The sequence below is a fragment of the Taudactylus pleione genome, unplaced genomic scaffold (assembly GCF_031769625.1).
Source record: "Taudactylus pleione unplaced genomic scaffold, aTauple2 ptg000201l, whole genome shotgun sequence".
NCBI classification, from domain to species: domain Eukaryota; kingdom Metazoa; phylum Chordata; class Amphibia; order Anura; family Myobatrachidae; genus Taudactylus; species Taudactylus pleione.
The window spans coordinates 5078241-5101013 of NW_028284603.1; the positions used below are offsets into that span (position 1 = coordinate 5078241).

The window sequence follows — 22773 nt, forward strand, 5'->3', positions numbered from 1 at the left end:
TATGTGCAGAGAACAGATCTGTATCTTTTGCTCGTCAAAGCACTTAGTTTATTTTTAAAAAGTAAAAAATATGAAACACCAGGTAAGTAATAGGCATCAAATAAATTCAGAACAAATACTGTGTGGTGTATGTACTAAGCAGTGATAAGTGAGAGAGTGAAAAGTGATAAGTCTGTGATAAGTGCCAGCCAATCAGCTTCCAACTGTAATTTTTCAAACACAGCCTGTGAGATGACAGTTGGAAGCTGATTGGCTGGCACCTTATCACAGACATAACTTTTCACTCTCTCACTTATCACTGCTTAGTACATAGACCCCTAAATCACATAAAATTCCAAGCTGACATATGGGCAGAGGCAGCTATACAGTACAGATGTATTGTTTCTGGTGTTGCTTGACTGAGCTATGAAACATAATAAATCAGAAGTTCCCCCTCCCAAACTCCGTCATTACAGTCCAGGTTTTCAGGATATCCATGCTTGAGTGCGGATGGTTAAATCAAGTTGACTGACCTGTGCTCAAGCTTGGATAGCCTTAAAACGTGGACTGTAATGGTGGAGTTTGGGAACCTCTGTGTTCAATTATAATAAAGTGACTGTGGAGCCCACTTGGAAATTATGGCTGATATTTTATTTATTTTCCTTCATGCCTTGATGTCACTTAATGCAAAGTAAAATAATGTTAAGAATATTATACAGAAAACCATAATCCCTAAGCATTAGGTATAATACATCCCATGCCTGTATCATATGTGTTTCTAATTAGTATATATGAAACTGACACAGCCCCTACGGGATGCAGGCAGGAAGCCGACGGTCGAAATGCAGAGCGCCGGCTTCCCGACTGTCTAATCCCGGCAGGGGTCTAATGACAGGCGTCGAAATCCTGACGCCTGTCATTTTTCCTACGCTGGGAGCCCGACGCCCGACATACCGATCGAAGGTAAGCCGGGCGGCGGGCGCAGATAGGGTTAGGCACCCCCGGGGGGAGGTTAGGGTTAGACACCTCCCAGGGAAACTTAGGTTTAGGCTGCGGGGAAGGGGGGGTAGGTTTAGGCACTTGCAGGGGGGTTAGGGTTAGGTTAGTGAACACATTAAATAATTACCTGTCGGGATATTCACTGCCGATCTTCCAGCGTCTGGATTTGAACCTCCCGACATGCATCTGGCCGTATTTCATATCGATCCCGCCCCTACCTACCTTTCTTATACCCAAAGGTAGCGCGGTAAATCTTTCTTTTCTAGTTAGTTACCCACATGCCATATTTTACAGGTAGAAATACTTACACAACTGGACAATGCAAATACGGAACTGGAGAAGCTGAGGAAAAGACGTTCGCTAGTAATAGCAGAGTTACGCAAGGAAAAGGTGTGTTATATAATCTATACATATTGTTCATGTTTTTCCCCAAACTAAACCTTATTCTCCAAATCCAACTTAAATAAGATAAATTATTATTAACATTTAATCATCGCTTAATACTGTGCTGACCATTTGTTTCCCAAGCAAAAACCCCTCTATGCGCAGGTTGAATATGGATTTTCCATTCTGCTCTATATAATAGGAAACTTGTCAGCTACATGCATGCAAGCCGGGGACAAAGCTGTTACTTCATCCTGAGCACATACAGCTCCATTCCTCCCACCTGTCACCATTTAGGTGAGACTATAATGGTTTGTCTCGATCTCTTGCCACTCAGAACTTTTGTCCCAACATCCATATTGTGAGGTAAGTCTGTCACGTGTACTAGTTGCAAGTGGGCGCAGAAATCTGAGATGTATTTCGGAGAGAATATAAGTGGTCATTCGGGCACTAGAGATGCCCAAGGAGCACACTGCAATGGCACAATGTAATGCGCCCACACCCCAATGTGGCATTGAACTCTTTTGGGAGGCAGCATGGTAGTGACCCAAATCCTCACTGTTGATTGTTGGGAGATATGTATGGCTCAGCTTAGCCGACCAATAAGTGGATCTCCGCTCTCTTACCTGGTCTCCTTAGTGCTTTCAGATGCACCCAGACAAGAAAACCTCCTACAAATACACAGGAGTCAGTGGCCATTACTTTAGAATTGCCCCAGGCTGGGACCCTGCAGGGATGGCAGTGTGGTTGCTTAAAGTAATCATGGCCTATGTTCTGGACAAAAGTTTCAATCAAACAGACTGTGCCTTCCCGCAGATCAGTTAATTGAATCCATGGCATTATCGACATCCACTAGATAAATATTTTATTCTTCATGTCATCCCCACAGCAGTTATTTAATAATTTATTGCCTACATTATGCTCTTCAAATATTCATTCATTCAATTCTATAGTGAGATTATGTCCTAAACTATTTGAAACATGTTGAACTCACCTGGCAACTTATCCACTCTGGTAGTATCGTCAGTGGACCATGCGTTAGAAGAGTAGACAGCTCTGTATTATGGCCACATCTGAAACAGTGGTTTATTTGTATTCAGAAAGACTAGCAGACTAACATTTACTACAAGTGGTTGTGATTGGTGAGATTGGTCAAACGCTTGTGCTTTTAGTATGTTGCCTATACGTACATGAATACATAAATCTTATGAAATATACATGTTAAAATATAGCATACAGACAGGGGCATAGCCAGATGTTTGTGGGCCCTATAGCAATGACACCCACTATAGCTATGGCCATGCATACAGATGTATCCAGGGCAAGTAAACGTATACTGACACTTTGCAAAAAAAATATATTAAAGATACAATAGTCAAAATTGGATGCACAAAGGACTGAATATAGAACATTTTGGCTTGAAGTTTGGTTTGCAGATTTGTAGTTTTGCTTTAATCCAATACGCACCAGACACACAGCATAATAAATGTAACGGTTTGTGCCTGAAACCGCATACGACTGATGGCCGCATCAAAATTGCTTTTTAAAAAAAATATTCTTTGATACATCTTAATGCAGTCTTATGGGTAAATTTACTAAGATTCGAAATGGTCCCGATTTTCAAAGTGATTTATCTCGCTGGTACTCGCCAAAACTCGGGTGATTTAATCCCTCTTTTTATTCCAAATGTACCAACAGGCGATTTGAGGCTAAACGAGTTTGCCGATGGTGATGCAGATATCTCTCCCAGTGTAACTCGTTTTGCAGGAGATTACTCACCCGAGATTGCAGTGTTTTCTCTCTGCAAATCTCTCCCGATAACAATGTACGAGTATAATCTGAATGCACAGTCTGGAACCTGACCTCTAGAAGAGGGGATGGGCCCTCAGGCAGTGGGGCCCACTGGGGATTTCTTCTGTACCCCTGTTAAATTTAGGTTTTAGTACTATTGTTCAGGTATATACAGTTTACTCATCAGAAAATTCTTGACGCCGATGGTTATTCACTGTGGTCATGTTTCTCTATAAGGTCTAAGAAGTCATCACCAGGTTTTCTGTGTAAAAGGTGTTTGGATTTATCTGTAACTTATCTCTAACAAATGACTGAATACCACAAATACTGTATGGGCGGAATTCAATTGTTTATGCGGTCCGGATCTCCTGTCTAAAGTGACAGGAGATCGCGTGCCGCTATTCAATTGCTGCCGTTTTTTGCACTGATCGCGTCGGGTTTAGCCGCGTAAAGCAGCTACCCCCGACCAAAGTGTTGGGCGCGACCGCGAAAAGTGATGTTTGGACGCCCAAACAGGTCACTTTTCGCACATTTCAGCTCGCACCCCGCTGGGGCTGCGAGCTGAAATGGACCGCTGGCAGCTGCTCGCGCCCGACAGGAGAAACAATTGAATTCCGCCCATCTTAATTGTTATTTTAAAGATTCTATGTTCCTTTGCAGGATTGCGGTTTACTGGAGATTGAGAAACTGAAAGCGTATTCTGAGAAGGTACAAACTCTTCAATTATAGATTCATATTAGAGACAAAAGTATTATCAAAATGCATATTTCCAAACAATATAAATTAAAAATGTAACTAAGGGGTTGATTCATCCTCAGGACGGAGATGCTATCGCAGCTGCTAACATTGTAGCAGCTGCGATAGCACTATTATGGTATGCATTACTGATCCAAGCTGCGTCAGATCATCTGTGGGATCCTCGGCCAGCTGAGTGACCAGGGGGTCACTCAAGCCGACCGACACAGATGCACAGAAGAGGCCAGGACATTTCTGTCAGCTGATGCAGATCCTGGCCTATACCCTCCCCCTCAACGGCAGCGACACGCCTCCGTTTGGGGAAATGGAGGCCGTCACCAGAAATGGCAGCAGACTGTCAATCGCTGACACTCTGCTGACGCTCGCTGCACATGCGTAGTACGGGTCTGGCGTCTCCGCACGGCACTGGCCATCGCAGATGTGCGCTAACTATCGGGTTAGTGTACATCTCTGAATCAGCCCTGAAATTCACTATATACAGAGTATACACTGTTCAATTATTGACCCAATCAGATGATTATCGGCTACTTGGGCCGATATATGCCCAGAATTGCTCTTCTGTTTGTCGGTTTTCTTTTCCAAAAAAAGAAACGTTGTCATAGAACAGGGCTATGAGAAAGGATTCTTACTGTGTTAATCATTTATGTAATAAACATTCAAAGTATAAACTTGAAATGTGTTGCAGATGAAGACAGAGAACGCGTCTCTAACAGAGACCATCAGGGTCCTGCAGCAGGAAATGGAGAAGAGATCAATCAGAGCGGAGGTGCTGCTCATTTCCCACCAGACCTTTCCAGAGAACGCTCATGCAGGTGCCGCAGGTGATGGAGTAAGATATTTTATTGTTGTAATTGGCAGCTGCGATGAGAGCAGAACTGGATGATTTCCTTTCCTATAGGATCTGGAAGTACTGCGCATTATACTTTATGACTGACCATCCCTTTTAAACATTATTAAATTGCAGATTTAGGGGGAGATTTATCAAAGCTTAAGCTGTGTATTCACTGTACGATATCTATGAACGATATTGTTCAATGATATATTGTTCATATCATTCATTTTTATGCAGAGAACGACCAGCGATGTGCGCTCCTGCATGAACGGTAATGATATCTATGATCGTCCGTACATGCAGGCCAATTTGCACGATATTGTTAACTTTGCCTGTTCAGGGATGTGGCAGGATGACTTCACTGAAAGATATCTATCAGGGGGGCGTGGCCTGGCTGGTCTAGGGAACAGACGTGTGTCACATCGGCTCCTGAGATAAAGAGTCAAATTGACCCGCTGGTGACTTCCCCCTGGACTCGAGGGGTTATCCACCAGCTCTAGAAGCTCATCTGAAGCTAGAGGGACAAGGCTTAGCAGAGTCGGGAAACACCTTATGTGATTTTGCAGACTGCGGCCTGACTGTCCCCTCACAGCCTTGGACTAAATTTCCCACCCAACCCGAAGAGAAGATCCGGCACCCTGGTCGCCATCTAACCTGCATCGGGTACCCCCGGAGTTTCCTTGGAGCTCCCGCAGACCCCAGCGCTGCCTGTACTTACCTTGGGTGCAGAGGAGTGACCCCGGACTGGTGTACCTGGCCGCGATCTCCGTCTGCCCTCAGACGCGGCTTCCAGCTCCCTGCTGCCGCCCGGCTGCTAGATTGGGGCCGCTGTTCCCGGATCTCCTGCACCACGCTGCTCACCCTCAGACGCTGCCGGGTCCCTGCCGCCGCCGCCCGGCTGCTTGATCGAGGCCGCTGTTCCCGGGTCTCCTACATCACGCTGCCCACCCTCAGTCGCGGCTTCCGGCTCCTTGCTGCTGCCGCCCGGCTGTTTGGCTGAGGCCATTGCTCCCGGCTCTCCCATATCACGCAGCTCACTCTCAGACGCGGCTTCCGGCTCCCTGCTGCCACCGCTTGGCTGGGGCTGTGGCTATCGGCTCTCCCGCATCACTCCATCCACCTTTGGACGCGGCTTCTGGCTCCCTGCTGCTACCGCCCGGCTGCTCGACTGGGGCTGCTGTTGGCACCTCCAGCTCTGGGCAGATTATTTGCAGCACGACCAGTGTTGCCGCTGTGTCCTACACCCAGTCGTGGGGTGGACTGGGCACGACTGAAGCCCTAGGGACTATTGATGTGCGGGGTCTGATTGCTGCTGGAAGAGATCCGGATTGGACGCCCCTGAGGTCCTGCTGATTCCCTGACTCCACTGGTGAGTGTTAATACTCAATTACTAATCTCCCAGCCAGCTGATCACTTCAGAGGAGTTAAATAACAGCTACTCTGCAAGTCGCCCACTTCTAATTCTCCTTGACTGAAGATTTGGCGCCACCTTGTGGTACACAGTTATAACCACAATTTATACATATTACAAATCCTCTTTTACTAATACCAATTATTTCAGTTTAAAATATTGAGGGGTTTTTTGGGCTATATATACCTCATATACTACTATATTAATATATGGACTACTCGAGACTCTGATACTAGCTTCATTGAAAATGTGATATTGGCTTTCACCATGAATACCTAGCCAGCAGCCTAGGGGGGTCTGTGCTCATTTGCAGTCCCTCTATGTGACGTCTTTTTAAGTATTACATTCCGCATGCCCACTTCGCCTTCATATGATTTTATTATCTCTGAACATGGGCAAAGATAAAAAATCTGCTCAAAAGAGGGAGGACCCTCGTCCCAACCCCCTCCAAAGAAGTTCCTGCACTCAATCCATCAGATTCACTTTCAAATTCTTCTAACCTGCCAAGCCCTTCCTCAGTTGAGGATTCCGCCCTTCAATCCTCTTCCAAACTGAGCAGCGAGATTAAAGAAATCTTGACATACATCAAGACATTGCCTACCAAACAGGACCTACAAACTACCATCAGGCAGGAAATGGCATCTGTCAAGCGGGACTTGTCAATACTTTCAGATCGCCTCACGTCATTGGAAGAGACTCAAGAGTCTACGGACACAACACTATCTAAGTTGACAGATATCATCTCATCACAGTCAGCTGAGCTGCATTCTCTAAAATCCAGGGTGGATGATCTAGATAACAGAGGGAGAAGAAATAATATCCGTATTAGAGGCCTTCCCGAAGATGTCCAAACCCCTAGCCTTATCGACGCCCTGACTAAGATTTTCAATGAAATCCTCGGCAATGACCCGCATGATAAAATTGTTTTCGACAGAGCTCATCGGGCCTTACGTCCTCGGGGTCTTTCATCTGACAAGCCAAGGGATGTAATTTGTCGCTTGCACTACTTTTCTCAAAAAGATGAGATCATGCGTAAAGTCAGGCAATTGGAAGGTGTCGACTTCAATGGAGATACTATTCACATATATCAAGACTTATCTTGGCATACACTTCAGCTTCGCAGAGCCTTAAAACCGCTAACAGACAAAATCTGCAAGCGGCAGTTGAAATACCGATAGGGCTTTCCGTTTCACCTTCAGGTTACTTTCTCCGGTAAAACACATCTTCTCCATAATCCCTCAGATCTTCCAGCGTTCTGCTCTATGCTAGGCCTACCACCTGTTGAAACGCCTGAATGGAAAGATCCTTTGGCCCAATTGGTCTTACCTCCTCGCTCAGAGAACCACTCTTCTTGACATTCGGTTCAGCATTCCAGAAGGCGATTGAAAAATCATCCTCATCCGCCTTAATTGGAGGACACTTGAGGTTTTTTCTTGATAGTGTATTTTTGCTAGAAGCTTAATGTTTTCCATTATGTTCAGGTTTATTATTATATTCATAACCTAGGAAAATAATTTATGATGTAATATCTAAATTTTTGCTGTATTATAATTACACTGGCTATGCCAATATGGTCTTGTAGGTCTCAACTATTTGTTTCTTGTTCTACATTTCGGGGACGATTGATTACCCTCACTGTAGCTACATGTTTTCATGTTATAATTCCAATCTTTCTAACATTTTCTAGTTTATAGATATTTAGTATCCGCATCTGTCTTTTCTATTGCTAAGATGCCACTGTTTAAATTTATTTTTGTTTTATATTAGGACTGCGTTTGACTATGACCCCCTATGACCCATTAATCCGCTATCCATGTTACCATTTACTGAGATATTGGTTTGTTATAAATTTTCCACTGTCTCAGATGCGGGAATTCTAATGTTCTTGATGTTGTATAACATTGTATTTTTATGCTTTTTTGTTTTTTCTCTATTTTTTTTTCTTTTGGTTTTTTTTTTCTCTTGTTCTTCTGCCTTTTCTTTTTCTTTCCCTTTCTTTATCCCAGGGACCACTACCATACTTCCCTACAAATCTCCTCTGATGACTACAGCTGCCAAGCTTATTGTTTCCTCCATTAATGCTGGAGGCCTAAACATCCCTGAAAAAAGATCCAAGCTTTTGCGCTTTTTATGGGCAGATAAAGTCGACGTGGCTATGATTCAGGAAACCCATTTTAAATTTGGGGTTCACTACCCTTCCTTTCTTGACCGTCATTATCCTACTGTGTTCTTTAGTAATAGTCCTGAAGGGAAATCTAAGGGAGTTGCAATTCTTTTTTAAAAACGATTACCCATCTCCGATGTTAAAATTTATAAGCTGATTCCAGGCAGAGTATTTCAAATTACTTGTCAACTTTTCCACCAGGACTTTACATTTATTAATGTATATGCCCCTAATCAGGCACAACATAACTTTCTGAAATCTGTTTTGGACCAGCTCGATTCTCGGTTAAAGGGTATTATAATTTCTGGGGGAGACCTTAACTGGACCATGGACCCTATACTCGATGTTTCTTCTAACTCCCCTCGGTTCTCACAAGCTAAATATAGACAGGTTAAACAGAGTTTCCATGATCACCAGCTGGCCGACTCCTGGAGAATTTTGCATCTCACAGGTCGTGACTATTCATTCTATTCCAACCCCCACAAGAAATACTCTCGTTTGGATTATTTATTTTTGAGTCACAGACATCTCCACATGCTCGCTGATGCCAATATTGGTCCCATAACGTGGTCGGATCATGCAACTGTTTCTTTGACATTGACACTGCCTGGTCTTTCTCTTGGACAATGGTCTTGGCGGCTTAACGAATCTCTTTTACAAGATCCCTATTGTAAGACAGAGGTTGACATGGCTCTCTCGGAGTATCTGGCCTTTAATGTTACTCCCGAAGTTTCACAGGTTACTATCTGGGAAGCTCATAAATGTGTAATTAGAGGCAAATTTATTCAACTCGGCTCTTACATTAAGAAACAGAAATCTGCACGGATCTCGACCCTACTCCAACGTATCAATCTACTTGAGACTTCACATAAATCATCTCTATCTGGCGATATTTATTTGAAGTTGTCAGAGGCTCGTGCAGAACTTAATAGGATACTTTCTGACAACATACAGTTATCTTTACGGAAATGTAAAAGCCGGTTTTATCAGTGGAGTAATAAACCAGGGAAGCTTCTAGCACGGGCTTTGAGGACTCAGCGAGCATCTGGATTTATCTCAACTATTAAAGATAGTTCAGGCACATCTCACTCATTGACATATAAAATTGCTTCCTGTTTTCGACAATATTATTTGACTCTCTATAACCTGGCGGGTTCCTCTTCTACATCATCACCACCTGCTTCTTCCCAAGACATATTAGACTACCTCTCCACAGCCACCTTTCCCACCTTGTCTCCTTCAGATAGAGACGCCCTAGAGCTTCCCTTCACAATGAAAGAACTCGATTCTGTCTTATCTTCTTCCCCTTCAGGTAAAAGCCCAGGCCCAGATGGTCTAACCATCGCCTATTATAAAACTTTTAAAGATAAACTGGCCCCTATGCTTTTAAATGCCTTTAACACAATTTCTGCAGACTCTCAGTTTTCTAGACAATCTCTAGAAGCATATATTTCGGTAATCCCTAAATCAGGCAAGGATCCCTCCCTGTGTCCGAGCTACAGACCCATTTCACTCCTTAATGTTGACCTTAAACTATACGCCAAACTCATAGCCAATAGATTACATCCACTTCTCTCACAGTTGGTTCACAACAATCAAGTAGGGTTTGTCAGGAGCAGAGAAGCTCGTGATATACAACTAAAATTCTCAACCTGATTCAGTTAGTATCGCAGACAAATGTGCCTACCATTCTTCTATCAACTGACGCTGAAAAAGTGTTTGACAGGATTAGTTGGCTATTTATGAGGTCTGTTCTCGGTCACGTGGGATTGGGTCCTCTCGCTATACAGAGGATTTTAGCCCTATATGAGTCTCCATCAGCAAGAGTGAGGGTCAATGGCACCTTATCAGATCCCTTTTTAATAAGTAATGGTACTCGACAGGGATGCCCATTATCCCCGCTAATCTTTGTGCTTTGCATGGAAGCTCTAGCGAGGTCTATTAGAACCAACCCTCATATCTCAGGTGTTCAAGTATAAACTCGCATTATTTGCTGACGATCTCCTAGCTATTATTTCTCAACCGATCACATCTTTACCACACTTGATGTTGGAATTTGAAAAGTTTGGGAAATTATCCAACTTTAAAATTAATTTCTCGAAATCCAGTGCCCTTAATTTATCTGCCCCCTCCCCTACAGTAGCGAGTCTCCAAGGTTGCTTCCCATTCACCTGGCACCTGTCCCATATCACATATTTAGGGATTAAATTTACTAGAAATCTGTCACAATTATTCCAAACAAATTTTCTTCCCTTTCTTTCCTCAATCCGCTCAGATTATTCCCAATGGCACCTGAAGCAGCTTTCTTGGTTAGGAAAGATTAATGTGGTGAAGATGAATACACTACCCAAACTGCTCTATGTTCTCCAGACGTTGCCAATTGCTGTGCCGGAGTCTTGGTTTCGATCACTTACTTTAATGATCCGTCAATTTATTTGGTCCCAAAAGAGACCTAGAATCAGACGTGATTTACTATCACGCCCAAAACAGTTGGGTGGTCTTCAGCTCCCAGACATTAAATCCTATTATCATGCCATCCACCTAAATAGAATCCTTGAATGGACTAGAAACAGAGATATTAAACAATGGATTGCCATTGAAGGCTGCTTCATGAAACAACACCCTGAGATAGTTCCATGGTTGCCGTCACTTCCTAGGATATCCCCTCTTCACCCAACTATCTCTCCCATCCTTTCTTTATGGAAGACTTTAAGGCTTATCCTTAACATCTCCTCACTTTTTGGCCCTCTCACTTCGTTTTTGGCTAATCCAAGGTTCCCGCCAGTTATTGACCCTTCCCATTTTCCCAACTGGACTGAGGCGGGTCTCTTCAGAGTTGGTCAGCTGGTAAATGCTTCTGGCATTAAACAGTTCTCAGAGATTCGGGAGAGATGGAACATTCCTCAGTCGGATTTCTGTACATTTTTGCAAATACGCCATTTCCTTACCTCAGATAATAGGTTTACCTTAGCAAAAAGGGACCTTACTAATTTTGAGAAATTATGTGTCACCCCACTATCCCCCTCACATACAATATCTGCCCTTTATCAATTATTATTATCCAGTCAAGTGTCTAGTATTCCACCTTGGGCTAAGGCTTGGGAGAAAGATTTAGGTCTAGCTCTTTCTGATTCGGACTGGCAGACTATCTTTCTTAAAACCCACACTAGCTCTATCTGTATAACCGTTAGGGAAACACAATATAAGATCTTAATGCGATGGCATCGTCATCCTGTCATATTACATTCCATGTTCCCATCAGTTCCCAATACCTGTTGGAGATGTTCTACCGCTGTGGGCTCTCTCTGACATATTTGGTGGGATTGTCCTTTACTATCAAATTTTTGGTCCGATGTTATCTCTATCTCCCAACAAATTCTAGGCTTTCCCGTTCCCACAGGCCCCGAATTCTGGTTAATTAACCATTCGTCAATCCCAATATCCCAGCTCAAGAAATCCCTGCATTGCCATCTTAGTAACGCAGCTCATGCTGTGATACCTGTGCTCTGGAGATCTCCTACATCCCCTACACGTAAAGACTGGTTTTGTAGGCTTGATTATTTTATGTCAATGGAAGATATGTTATATTCTTCACTAGATAAGTCTTCTGAATTTGCCAGTACCTGATTTACTTGGCAGGACTATAAGTCTTCAGATATATATAGGAATTATATGTCTTCCACCTCATCTACCATATAAATTATGATCCTCAGAATAATAACTATTATTTACTCTTATGCACACGATAGTCCATCCTCTTCTCCTTTCTTCTCCTCCCTTCCCTTCTCTTCTTTTCTATTCTTGTTCTTCTCTCTCTCACTGTTTTTCTACTTTTCTTATTGTTTTGTCTTTTTATTTGTTTTCCTTTTAAAAATCTATTTTTGTTTGTTATGTGTTTTTTCTTTTTTGATCTTTTATATATCTGATATAGATTGTGTTATTTGTGCCATCAAGCCTGATCTTTCTAAGAAAACGAGTATTTAATTATTATCTGTTTCAGGTTTATCAGATGTGAAATGTTTATATCAACTGTATTTTTTCTAAATATTCTAATAAAAGCAGAATATATAAAAAGAAAGATATCTATCAAGTCATTGTTGGTACAGATCGTGCTGTGTGTATGCAGCTTAAGGCTTTATCCACTAGGCAATTAAAATGTGCAATTAAATGATAACGTTATCGTTCAATAGCTCATTAATCATTCACAAATCAGGCACAGCGATGCGCGCTGGTCATTTTCAACATCAATCATCGCCTGAACATGCCGGTCAATCTGCCGATAACGACAGACTGGGCATGTTCGGGGATGAGGGAGGGTGTCTGCACTAAAAGACATATTGTTCAGTGTAGGCACATTACAGGATGAGGAACGACTGTACGATTACAATGTTGTAATCGTACTGTCGGTCCTCTATTTCCTAGTGGATATGCACCTTTAAAGAGAGACAAAGTGGATAGAGACGAACTACTAACCAATCAGCTTCTAACTGTCATTTTACAGGCTGTATTTGAAAAGTGACAGCTGATTGGTTGGTACTTTATCTCTATCCAAGTTTTGATAAAGCTAGAGATATGTAGGACATTGCCCTGGTTCTAACACAACTTGCCACACAAGTATATTTTGCAGAGTATGCAATACTTCAAAGAATCATTCATCCAATCTAGGTCAACATTCCATCTTTAAGTCCTAAAACCTACTTACACCATATAGCAACAAACTGGAGGTCGGAATATAACTAGACACCAGCAACCATGGACTAAGACCCTAAAGTCAGAAAAGGCATATCTTAAATCCATTCCCAGCTGAATCAGCATGGGATATGTGGAATGAATGCACCACCTGATTGGATGGTCACAGATCCTGTCCAGTCAGGATCCTTATTCTCAGTCTGATCATTTAAGTTGCATGGATATAAGAGCTGAAGCTTGCACTCTCTGCCTTCTCTCATACAGCACCCAAACCTAATGCCATCACATGGACATTTTCTATACAAGACTGAAACAAGTTCTTTCTGAACATCCGCAGTTGTTAGGATAATTTTTTCTAAGAGGAACTCCACTCTTGACCATCTGTTTTCACTTCATAAAGCTACTGTAGATAAGAAACTGTGTGAATCTGTCATGAACCAATAAGCCTTCCTGAGGCGCTGTAACAAATATAAGTAGAATATATAGAGGTGGTGTGCTGTATATATTCCACCTGTATTTGGTTTTAGGGTATACCTGGGTGTGATATAAGCTTGCTTACACCAAGTGAAGCACTATATTTATATTCCCTACAATTGGTTTTACTTGCCAGAAACAAATATGGCTCCTAGTGTTTGCCAGACAGGAGATTTTTCCATATTCCTCTACTGCACCAGCTAATAATCAGATAAATAATGCTTTTAATAGTCATAGAATAACTCCAAAGTAGAAGAAGTGAAAGCAATGATGTACTGAGAATGCCATGGTGGAAAAGAATTCGTCTATGTCGGCATGCCCAACACTGAAAGCATACTTTACATCACAAAGGAATACCTCCTTGCAAATAAACAAAGTACAGCTCAGTACAAATATACATTTCTATAGAGAGAGAAGCACACATGTATTAATATATGGGAAGAAATAAACTTCCTATGCACGGAAACAGAGATCTGGTGGACAACTAGCACTGCCTGGGGGACAGTCTTGAACAGTGTACACAGGAGCATTCTGTCCACCAGTATGGCTACAAGGAATCATAGTTGTGGATAGTTGAACCCAGTAATAGGTATTCACAGAAACACAATATGGCGCACAGTATAACAGCCACAAATCATTAATGTATATACTGTATGCATGTGTGGATGTGTGCATGTGCATGCATGTATAAAGTAGACATCTGAGCAGTTACCGCTGTAGAACCCTTCTACAATTGGTTGCATGGGAAGTACCAGGTGACCTTGTGTGCTGTGTTCATGTATTATATAGCACAGAGATAGGCAGCCTGTTCTTGGGTTCATAATTGTTAGATCTCAGATATGCAATATATTAATTTGGAAATCACTCCTTTGGTGCCTAAGAACACTTACTTGTAGTCCCAAAACAATGGGACGCTAATATTTGTGGTCTAAGAACAATGGCACACTAATACTCGTAGTCCTAGAACAATGGCACGCTGATACTTGTAGTTGTAGAACAATGGCACACTGATACTCGTAGTTCTAAAACAATGGCACACTGATACTCGTAGTCTTAGAACAATGGCACACTGATACTCGTAGTTCTAGAACAATGGAACACTGATACTCGTAGTCCTAGAACAAGGCACACTGATACTCCTAGTCCTAGAACAATGGCACACTGATACTCGCAGTCTTAGAGCTATGGCACACTGATACTCAGTGCCACAGCAGGGCAGCACTGCGCTTATGCCAGGCCAAACCCCTGAATATGTGACATCATGATGTCACATCGAGCAGATGGGCCGCAAGCTCTGGGAAGCCCGGAGTGCTCTGGGCAGCTCTGCAGCAGCAATACTGGCTGCAAGGGTGCAAGCCAAATGCAGGTGCAATGGCACAGCTCGAACACCCCTACTTACGGCTCTGGTGATACTGTTAGACCAAGAACGGAAAAACAAAACTTTTAGTCCCAGAACAATGGCATACTGATACCTTTAGTCCCAGAACAATAGAGCACATACACTTGTTATCTAAGAACAATGGCACACTGGTACTTGTAGTCCCAGAACAAAAGAGCACTGCTACTTGTAGTCCCAGAACAATAGAGCACTGATACTTGTGGTCCCTGAACAATGGCACAATGATACTATTAGTCCCAGAACAATATAGCACTTATACTTGTTGTCCCAGACAATGTAACACTGATACCTATAGTCTCAGAACAATGGAAACTGATACTTGTAGTCCCTGAACAATAGAGCGCTGATACTTGTAATGGCACACTGTTACTTTTTAGTCCCAGAACAATAGAGCACTAATACTTGTAATCCCAGTACAATGGAACACTGATGCTTTTAGTTCCACAACAATTGCACACTAATACCTTTAGTCCCAGAACAATACAACACCGATTCTTCTGGTCCTAGAACAATAGGGCACTGATACTTCTGGTCCCAGACCAATAGGGCACTGATACTTCTGGTCTTAGAACAATGGGAGACTGATACTTCTTGTCCTAGAACAACAGAGCACTGATACTTGTAATAGCACACTATTACCTTTAGTCCCAGAACAATAGAGCCCTAATACTTGTAATCCCAGAACAATGGAACCCAGATACTTCTGGTCTCAGAACAATAGAACACCAATAGTTTTAGTCTCAGAACAATGGCACACTTATACTTGGGCTCTCAGCTATATAGAAGACAAACATAACTGCTATAGGACACCTTTAACAGCCATTGCTTTAATAGTGCATTAGTTTTCATGGTGGTTCTGTAACTGCTGTTATTTATGGTGATCTTATTTTATTGTTTCCTTCCATCAGTCCCGATAATGACTTTATTTTATGCTGCCGACAATAGCATAACAGCTTGATGAGGGTTAATGCATTGCTGATAGAGTACCACAATGCCTACTGCTGGATAGCTAAAACCCATTGTGTCATCTTTTTGTAGATACATTTTCTTTCATATTAGCTTAGTAAAGTGTTTTTTAAACTGTAGACACAGCAGCCAGCCAAGCGGATCTAACTACTGATTGTCAAATAAGCTCTGTTAGAAGAATATAATCTCGAGTGCTTTGCTGCATTTTTCTATAATTATTTGTCACAATAATGCCTGTCTAAGCCATTGAAATGTGTTTCTAATTACAGAACAACAAGGTAATGTCATGTCAGGATGTAATTGTATTGTTGGTTAACATTCAAATAATATCAGTGACTCCATTTATTAACTACGCCCATCCCCACATTTTCTTTAGACCTTCGCTGACTGGCTGTGATCAGAGCCACAATAAGACTAGATAGTGACTAAGGGCCTGATTCAGCAAGGATCGCAACTGCTAATACGCAGGCAATCGACGATTGTTACGTACTGCGCATGCATATGCATCGCAGTGCGCAAACCGGCCACTGTGACCGGGACTGCTATCGCAGTGACAACGCAGACCCATTGCAGAGTGATTGACAGGAAGTGCCGTTTGTGGGAGGTGATGGCGAAAGTTGTGCCAGGGCGTTTGAACGCCGTTGCATGGGCGTGCATAAATCATCCACTGCGATGCATTACGCAGCTTGAATACTCATAGCGCGCGACGAGGTTAGCAATTTCTGAGTAAGGTCAGAGCTTGTGCAAGAGTGTGTGAGGCTGTAATGGTACTCGATGTTGCCGATGGTTTCGCAGTCTTGCTAAACATTACGGATCTGTGTAATGTAAAGTGGGCGTCCTTATGTGCTACTGCGGCGGCATAGCGATTGCAATGGATTAGCATACTATCGCAGTGAGACTGAGTGCGTAGTCACTTTTGCAATCGCAGTTGTGATCCGTAATGAATCAAGCCCCAAGTTATTTAGCAAGAGGACCCTTCCTTTCATCTCCTCCCACCCATTACTATGTACCACTACCACATTGCACAGGCCCAGCCCTATTGTACATACCAGCAACACCCAGGGACTCACTTGCTTAGGGGGGTCCTCTTTGTTCCTGGAGGGAGGGTGTACATACCAGCAGAACCCAGGGACTGACTTGCTTAGGGGGGTCTTCTTTGTTCCTGGAAGGGAGGGTGTACATACCAGCAGAACCCAGGGACTCACTTGCTTAGGGGGCTCCTCTTTGTTCCTGGAGGGAAGGGTGTACATACCAGCAGAACCCAGATCCTTACTCACTTAGGAGGCCCTCTTTGTTTCTTGGGGGGGGAGGATGTACATGGCCCTGTGGTCTTGATGGTGATGTCTACCTTCTGCCAGGAACCTCAAATGTATGTATGGTGATTATACTGAGGGTCTAGTTCAGCACTACTGCCATCACTCATTATTGTATATGCAGATAGATGATGTTGGAGCTTAACTGTGGGACCACCACATAACCAATATACCCATCACCTTTAAGTTCCAGGTAAAATGTAGATTCAGCCTTATGGGTGACTACTGGACTTACTTTATGAATCTGTGTTTTGTGGTCTATCAGATTATACATTCCCTGAGATTTGCAGTTGTGGCAGAACCCTCCAGAGTTTAAGTTCATCTTCCAGTAAAAGTGCAGTGACTCCAGCAGAGGAGGACGTGACGGTGACAGAGAGCTATAAGCAGATGTAAGAATTTTTTTTGAGCCTCTTTTTCATGTTGGGCTCCCTCCTTGCCAGGTGCTTAGTTCTTAATATTCCAGACAGTAAGATATTTTCTACACATCACTATAATTCATATTTTAAAACTTATCTTTCTAAGTAATAATTATTTTCTACACTCAATTTATTATGCAGAAACCCCAAATTAATCATTTATAATAGATGCAAATAGAATTCGTAGAATGTGATTTAAAAAAAGAATATAAAAAAAAACATCTGAACCTAAATTTAAAGACCACTACTTCTCATGAACCTGGTGCATTTGGCGGTCAGCCATTCACCTCTTATACAAACCCTGTATTCCCTTGGTCTTCAGGACACAATCATATTATGGTTCCCATCCTCCCTATCAAACTGCTCCTCTAGGGTTTGTGTGGGCCCTGAAAGGTATCAGGTTGTTTATCACCAGTTTAAACAGTCAGTTTTGATGTTAATGTATCATAATTATATGCTGGCACTACATAAATGCTAATAGCAATAATAATAATAATAATGTGTTCAGTTAAATAGCAGTGAAATATATACATACAACATACCTCCCAACATGACCCTCACCAGGAGGGACACAATGCTCTGGTCCTGGACTTCCCTGGTAATTTATGATTGGTGGCGGCTCCAGAGGCGGGGCTGCAGCACAGTCCAATATTCAAATAGGGGAGTCACCAACTGCCAGTGAGTCCCAGCCAGTGATGTATGGCAGTGTGTGACATGACAGTTGGTGTGACTCCCCTATTTGAATTTTGAACTGCGCCGCAGCCCCACCTCTTACCAGGGAAGTCCAGGACCAGATCATTGTGTCCCTCCTGGAGAGGGTCATGTTGGGAGGTATGATACTATACTGTCTCCAGGTAAAGTGCACATGCAACTGACTGCTGCAAACAAGACCTAGATCCATCCAGTGATCTTGATATCTTGATTCCATCCCTGCAGGAAACGAGAAAGGAACCTGTTACAGGATGTCATGGTTATCATGTACGAGCGGAGATGGTTCGTGGATGAAGCTATCCCACACGTCAGGAGGGCCCTCAGAAAATGTGGAGCACTATCAGCTCATACAGACTAGAAGTGGACAGTGTGTGATATTTATCCAAAGTGTCAGCAACTATGCGCTATGCCAGTACCGTAGATTACTGTGCTACACTGCAGACACTAGGCCCAGAGCGGACGCTGTTTTTGGTTATATTCTCCAGGAATTTTTAAACGCCTAAAAATGCAATGTGGCTCTACTGTGATTTTTTTTTATGTCTGACTAAATGTTTTTTGTTGGAAGAGTTCACTTGATTACAAAAGATGTATAGTACCAGTTATACTATGGCTACTAACAGTTACTAATGTATTAGGACAAGTATAGTAGATTGACATTGGCATACTATGTGATGACTGAATATACCGATACATTATGATTAAAACCTAACGTCGGACACCAAATTAACTTTGAGATTGGATAACTAAAGACAAAATACAGTATTTATTTTCACTGTATTTTTCTACATATATGCAGCAAAAAGTATAGGTACAAGTTTTCTACAGGAAGATTAGTACATTTTTTTTTTGCATATTGTAAAAGCGCAACAGAAATATATATATATATATATATATATATATATAGATAGATATGCAGGTACTGTGCAAATGTTTTAGGCAGGTGTGGAAAAAATGCTGCAAAGTAAGAATGAAGTGTTAATACAGGTCGAGTCTCCCATATCCGTAATTCTAAAAACCGAAATATTTCGGGGCAGCTGTGATGTCATGTCGTCACTAGTATCAATGGCCAATGACTAGCGGCATAGGCGTCGTCCACACACTGGACTGCCCCGCCACAGCCCACGCGGGACCCTTCCGCAACACCCGCCGCACCCCCCTCGCCGAACCCACTGCGACACCCGCCAGAAACCCCCCACCACCCCCAACGACACCTGCCGGACCCACCCGCAGCACATGCTGGGCCTCCCGTGACACCCGCCGGAACCCCCCCTCCAGGTATTCAGAAAACCAAAATAATCCAAAATCCGAAATGCTCCTGGTCCCGAGCATTTCGGATATGGCAGACTCAACCTGTAGTTTATTTTTATCAATTAACAAAATGCAAAGTGAATGAACTGAAGAGAAATCTAATCAAATCAATATTTGGTGTGACCACCCTTTGGCTTCAAAACAGCATCAATTCTTCTAGGTACACTTGCACACAGTTTTTGAAGGAACTCGGCAGGGAGGTTGTTCCAAACATCTTGGAGAACTAACTACAGATCTTCTGTGGATGTAGGCTTGCTCAAATACTTCTGTTTCTTCATGTAATCCCAGACAGACTCCATGATGTTGAGATCAGGGCTCTGTGGGGCCCATATCATAACTTCCAGGACTCTGGCTGTATGTTTGGGGTTGTTGTCCTACTGCAGAATAAATTTGGAGCCAACCAGACGCCTCCCTGATGGTATCACATGATGGATAAGTACCTGTCTGTATTTCTCAGCATTAATCCTTAACACCATTAATCCTGACCAAATCCCCAACTCCATTTGCTGTAGTGCAGCCCCATATTTGCAAGGAACCTGCACCATGCTTCACTGTTGCCTGCAGACACTTATTATTCTACCGCTCTCCAGCCCTATACTATACAGCAGAATGAAATAACCGTGGTGGTCCCAGCTGTATTCATAGACTGTAATGCTCAGCAGGTTACTCATTTAATATGCTTACTCTGCTTTTGGAACAAAGAAGTGCATCTAGGTTTCTGGAGAGGTGGGAAAATCAGAAGAGGCTCAGGGGCAGATTTAGAGTCATACACAATTTGTCCGCACCTGCGGAATTAGGAATGAGGGGAGATTGGTCCTGCTTCTATTACGTGTTACCTTTGTAACAGCACAACTATAAATAGGCTACTATGCCTAAAAGGATTAGGCAGGGAATTTAGAATAGTGGAGCAGGGTGGGAGAATGAGGGGGGGGGGGGTTAAGGGTGGAAGCTGGAAGAGGGGTTTGGATTTAGGGTGTGGAAGGGCAGAGAAAACTTTGGTATAGGGGAAGAAAGTATGCTGCACAGGGCCTCAATATTGGCATAAGGTGGGAGAACGGTTTGGGAGGAGAAGGAGGGAACTGGGAGAACATTTCTGGGAAGCAGAGGTCTTACGTGTCTGGTGAGTAAGGAATTAATACCACACTCATACTACGCGCCTTTACTGTGAACTTGGGCGTCTACAGTAGTAAATGACAATTTTGCGGAAAGTGGTAATCCCCATCTTTTGTCAATTCAAATGTATTCACAAAACAGAGGTTTGAGTATAACGTTAGAAATGGTCTCATCACATCAAAAACCAACTGGACCATTACACACTTTGCGGCATATTCAATTAGCGCTTGACGGGATTCAATTAGCGGGGATTCCACGCTCGGGTGTCCCTGAGACCCCGCGCGCGAGTTCCCGCTGTTTGACTTTACCTCGCACCTCATGTAGATGCGAGGTAAAATCAGCGTGAGGCCGCTCAATTCGGCCTCGCGCGAGAGGTTATTACACACTGATTCCGCAGTTCTCGCGGAATCAGTGTGTTCTCGCACGAGAGTCACGGTCTAATGACGCGGGGAAATAGCTATTTAATTGAATAGCTAATCCCCGCGTCACGGGACTTTAGCCTGTCAATTAGCTGCGGGTGAAATCCGGCGGCTAATTGAATATGCCCCTTTGTGTTACATTTATACAAGGATGTAAATAATGTTAGAACAGAAAAAAAAAAAGAAACAACTAAACAACCCCATAGCAGTAAGTACAGAGTCTACACCTCCTATTTCCACCTTCATGGTCTTTATAATCACTGTGGGCCTGATTCAGTGGTGGGCACTAATGCATGCGCGGCTGCGGTTTCCTTTGGATTCAAAGCTGTGATAATATACCAGTGCTAGTCTCAGCCTTTCCCTTGTGTACTCGCCAGAGGCGGACATTGCAAGCCCGGAGACGGCCACTTTCCATGTCTGTGGACAGCGTTAATCCGCCAGTGGACTCAAACACTACACCATCGACACCTACGACGCCCTATGGCTGGCGCAGTGTTTCCGCCTGAACTTTCACTAACCATGGCCTCTGTAGCTGCGGCTATTTGAGTACAGAGCCGCATTCACCGACGCACCTGTGACACTCATGAGGTGACCTTTTTTCACGTTCACTTCAAGCCACCTCCCAGGAACACCCATGGCTGTCTGCCGCCAGCTCTATTACAAGTAACAGTGATTGCTGCGTACACTCAGTGGCACGCACGCACGCACATAGGGGTTTCTTGGACTATTCGCACATGTGCAGTAGCAAAGGAAAAGCCGCCCATCTGTGCCAACATCTACACCGTCCTAGCATCCAAATCAGGCCCGGAGTCCTATTCACGAGTATGGCTGTAAATGTGACCTACATATTGTAGTGAATATGCCCTAAAATAGTAATTATGCATTGTACAGCCTCTTATCTTAACTGAGAAATATATGATAATAAAGAACATAATATAAAAACATATGTAAGGTCCCTCTGTAGCGTGGCACCAGGCATGAGCCTTGTTTGCCTGTATGTCAGTTCTATCAGTCACTCCTAAAGGTGACAATCTCCTGCATTACTTATAATTAGGCAGAATGACTCGGAGCAAAATGGTGTCATTGGCTACTATTTACTATATCTGTAATATGTTATATAGCATTTAGTAATGTGTCAAAATGTTAAAAAAAAAACTACATTTTTGCATGTTTCTGATTAAACAGTCTTGGACATATTAATCCAGTTCTGGTGCCCATTGCAAAACATAAAAAGCCAGACACCGTCTGGCGCAAACTCATAAGGCTATTTATTAGGACCCACAGCAAAAAAGCAGACGTGAAGAGTGCAGTACAGCTGGGATTAGTATTCACCAATACGGAAGAATAGCTGGCATTTTTACATGATGCAAATAAAACAAAATGCTAAATTTAATTGGTTTTCATTACCATAAAATGAACAGTTTATTTTGTGGTATGTGGAATAAAATATGTCTTAAACCAAGTTATCACCTATAGGATAGTGGGTCCACTTTTTACTTAATGCACTTGACGTATCACTAGATGGCACCATATACCACGCAATAAAAAGACTGCCCCCTTAATAATAACACTGTTATGTTGATAAAGTAATACAAATCCAGGATATCTGCGACGGTTTGTCCAATCCATAAATCAGCCCATGTTTCTTC

The 22773-nt window shown here is 42.9% G+C and overlaps 1 protein-coding gene across 4 annotated transcripts in view; it reads left to right on the forward strand.

The window, feature by feature from the left end:
- LOC148518169 (uncharacterized) overlaps positions 1-19219 on the forward strand; it is an 81481-nt gene extending 62262 nt beyond the window's left edge. For 2 of the 4 annotated variants that reach the window (XM_088477485.1, XM_088477487.1), the window contains exons 7-11: positions 1273-1368; positions 3814-3861; positions 4595-4730; positions 17423-17546; positions 18510-19219. In XM_088477485.1, coding sequence (XP_088333611.1) covers positions 1273-1368; positions 3814-3861; positions 4595-4730; positions 17423-17546; positions 18510-18642 — 537 coding nt within the window. In that variant the 3' untranslated portion in view covers positions 18643-19219. Of the gene's footprint in view, positions 1-1272; positions 1369-3813; positions 3862-4594; positions 4739-17422; positions 17547-18509 lie in introns of those variants that run through there. The other 2 variants (XM_088477486.1, XM_088477488.1) reach the window with 2 other exon arrangements.
- Positions 19220-22773: the final 3554 nt, after the last annotated feature.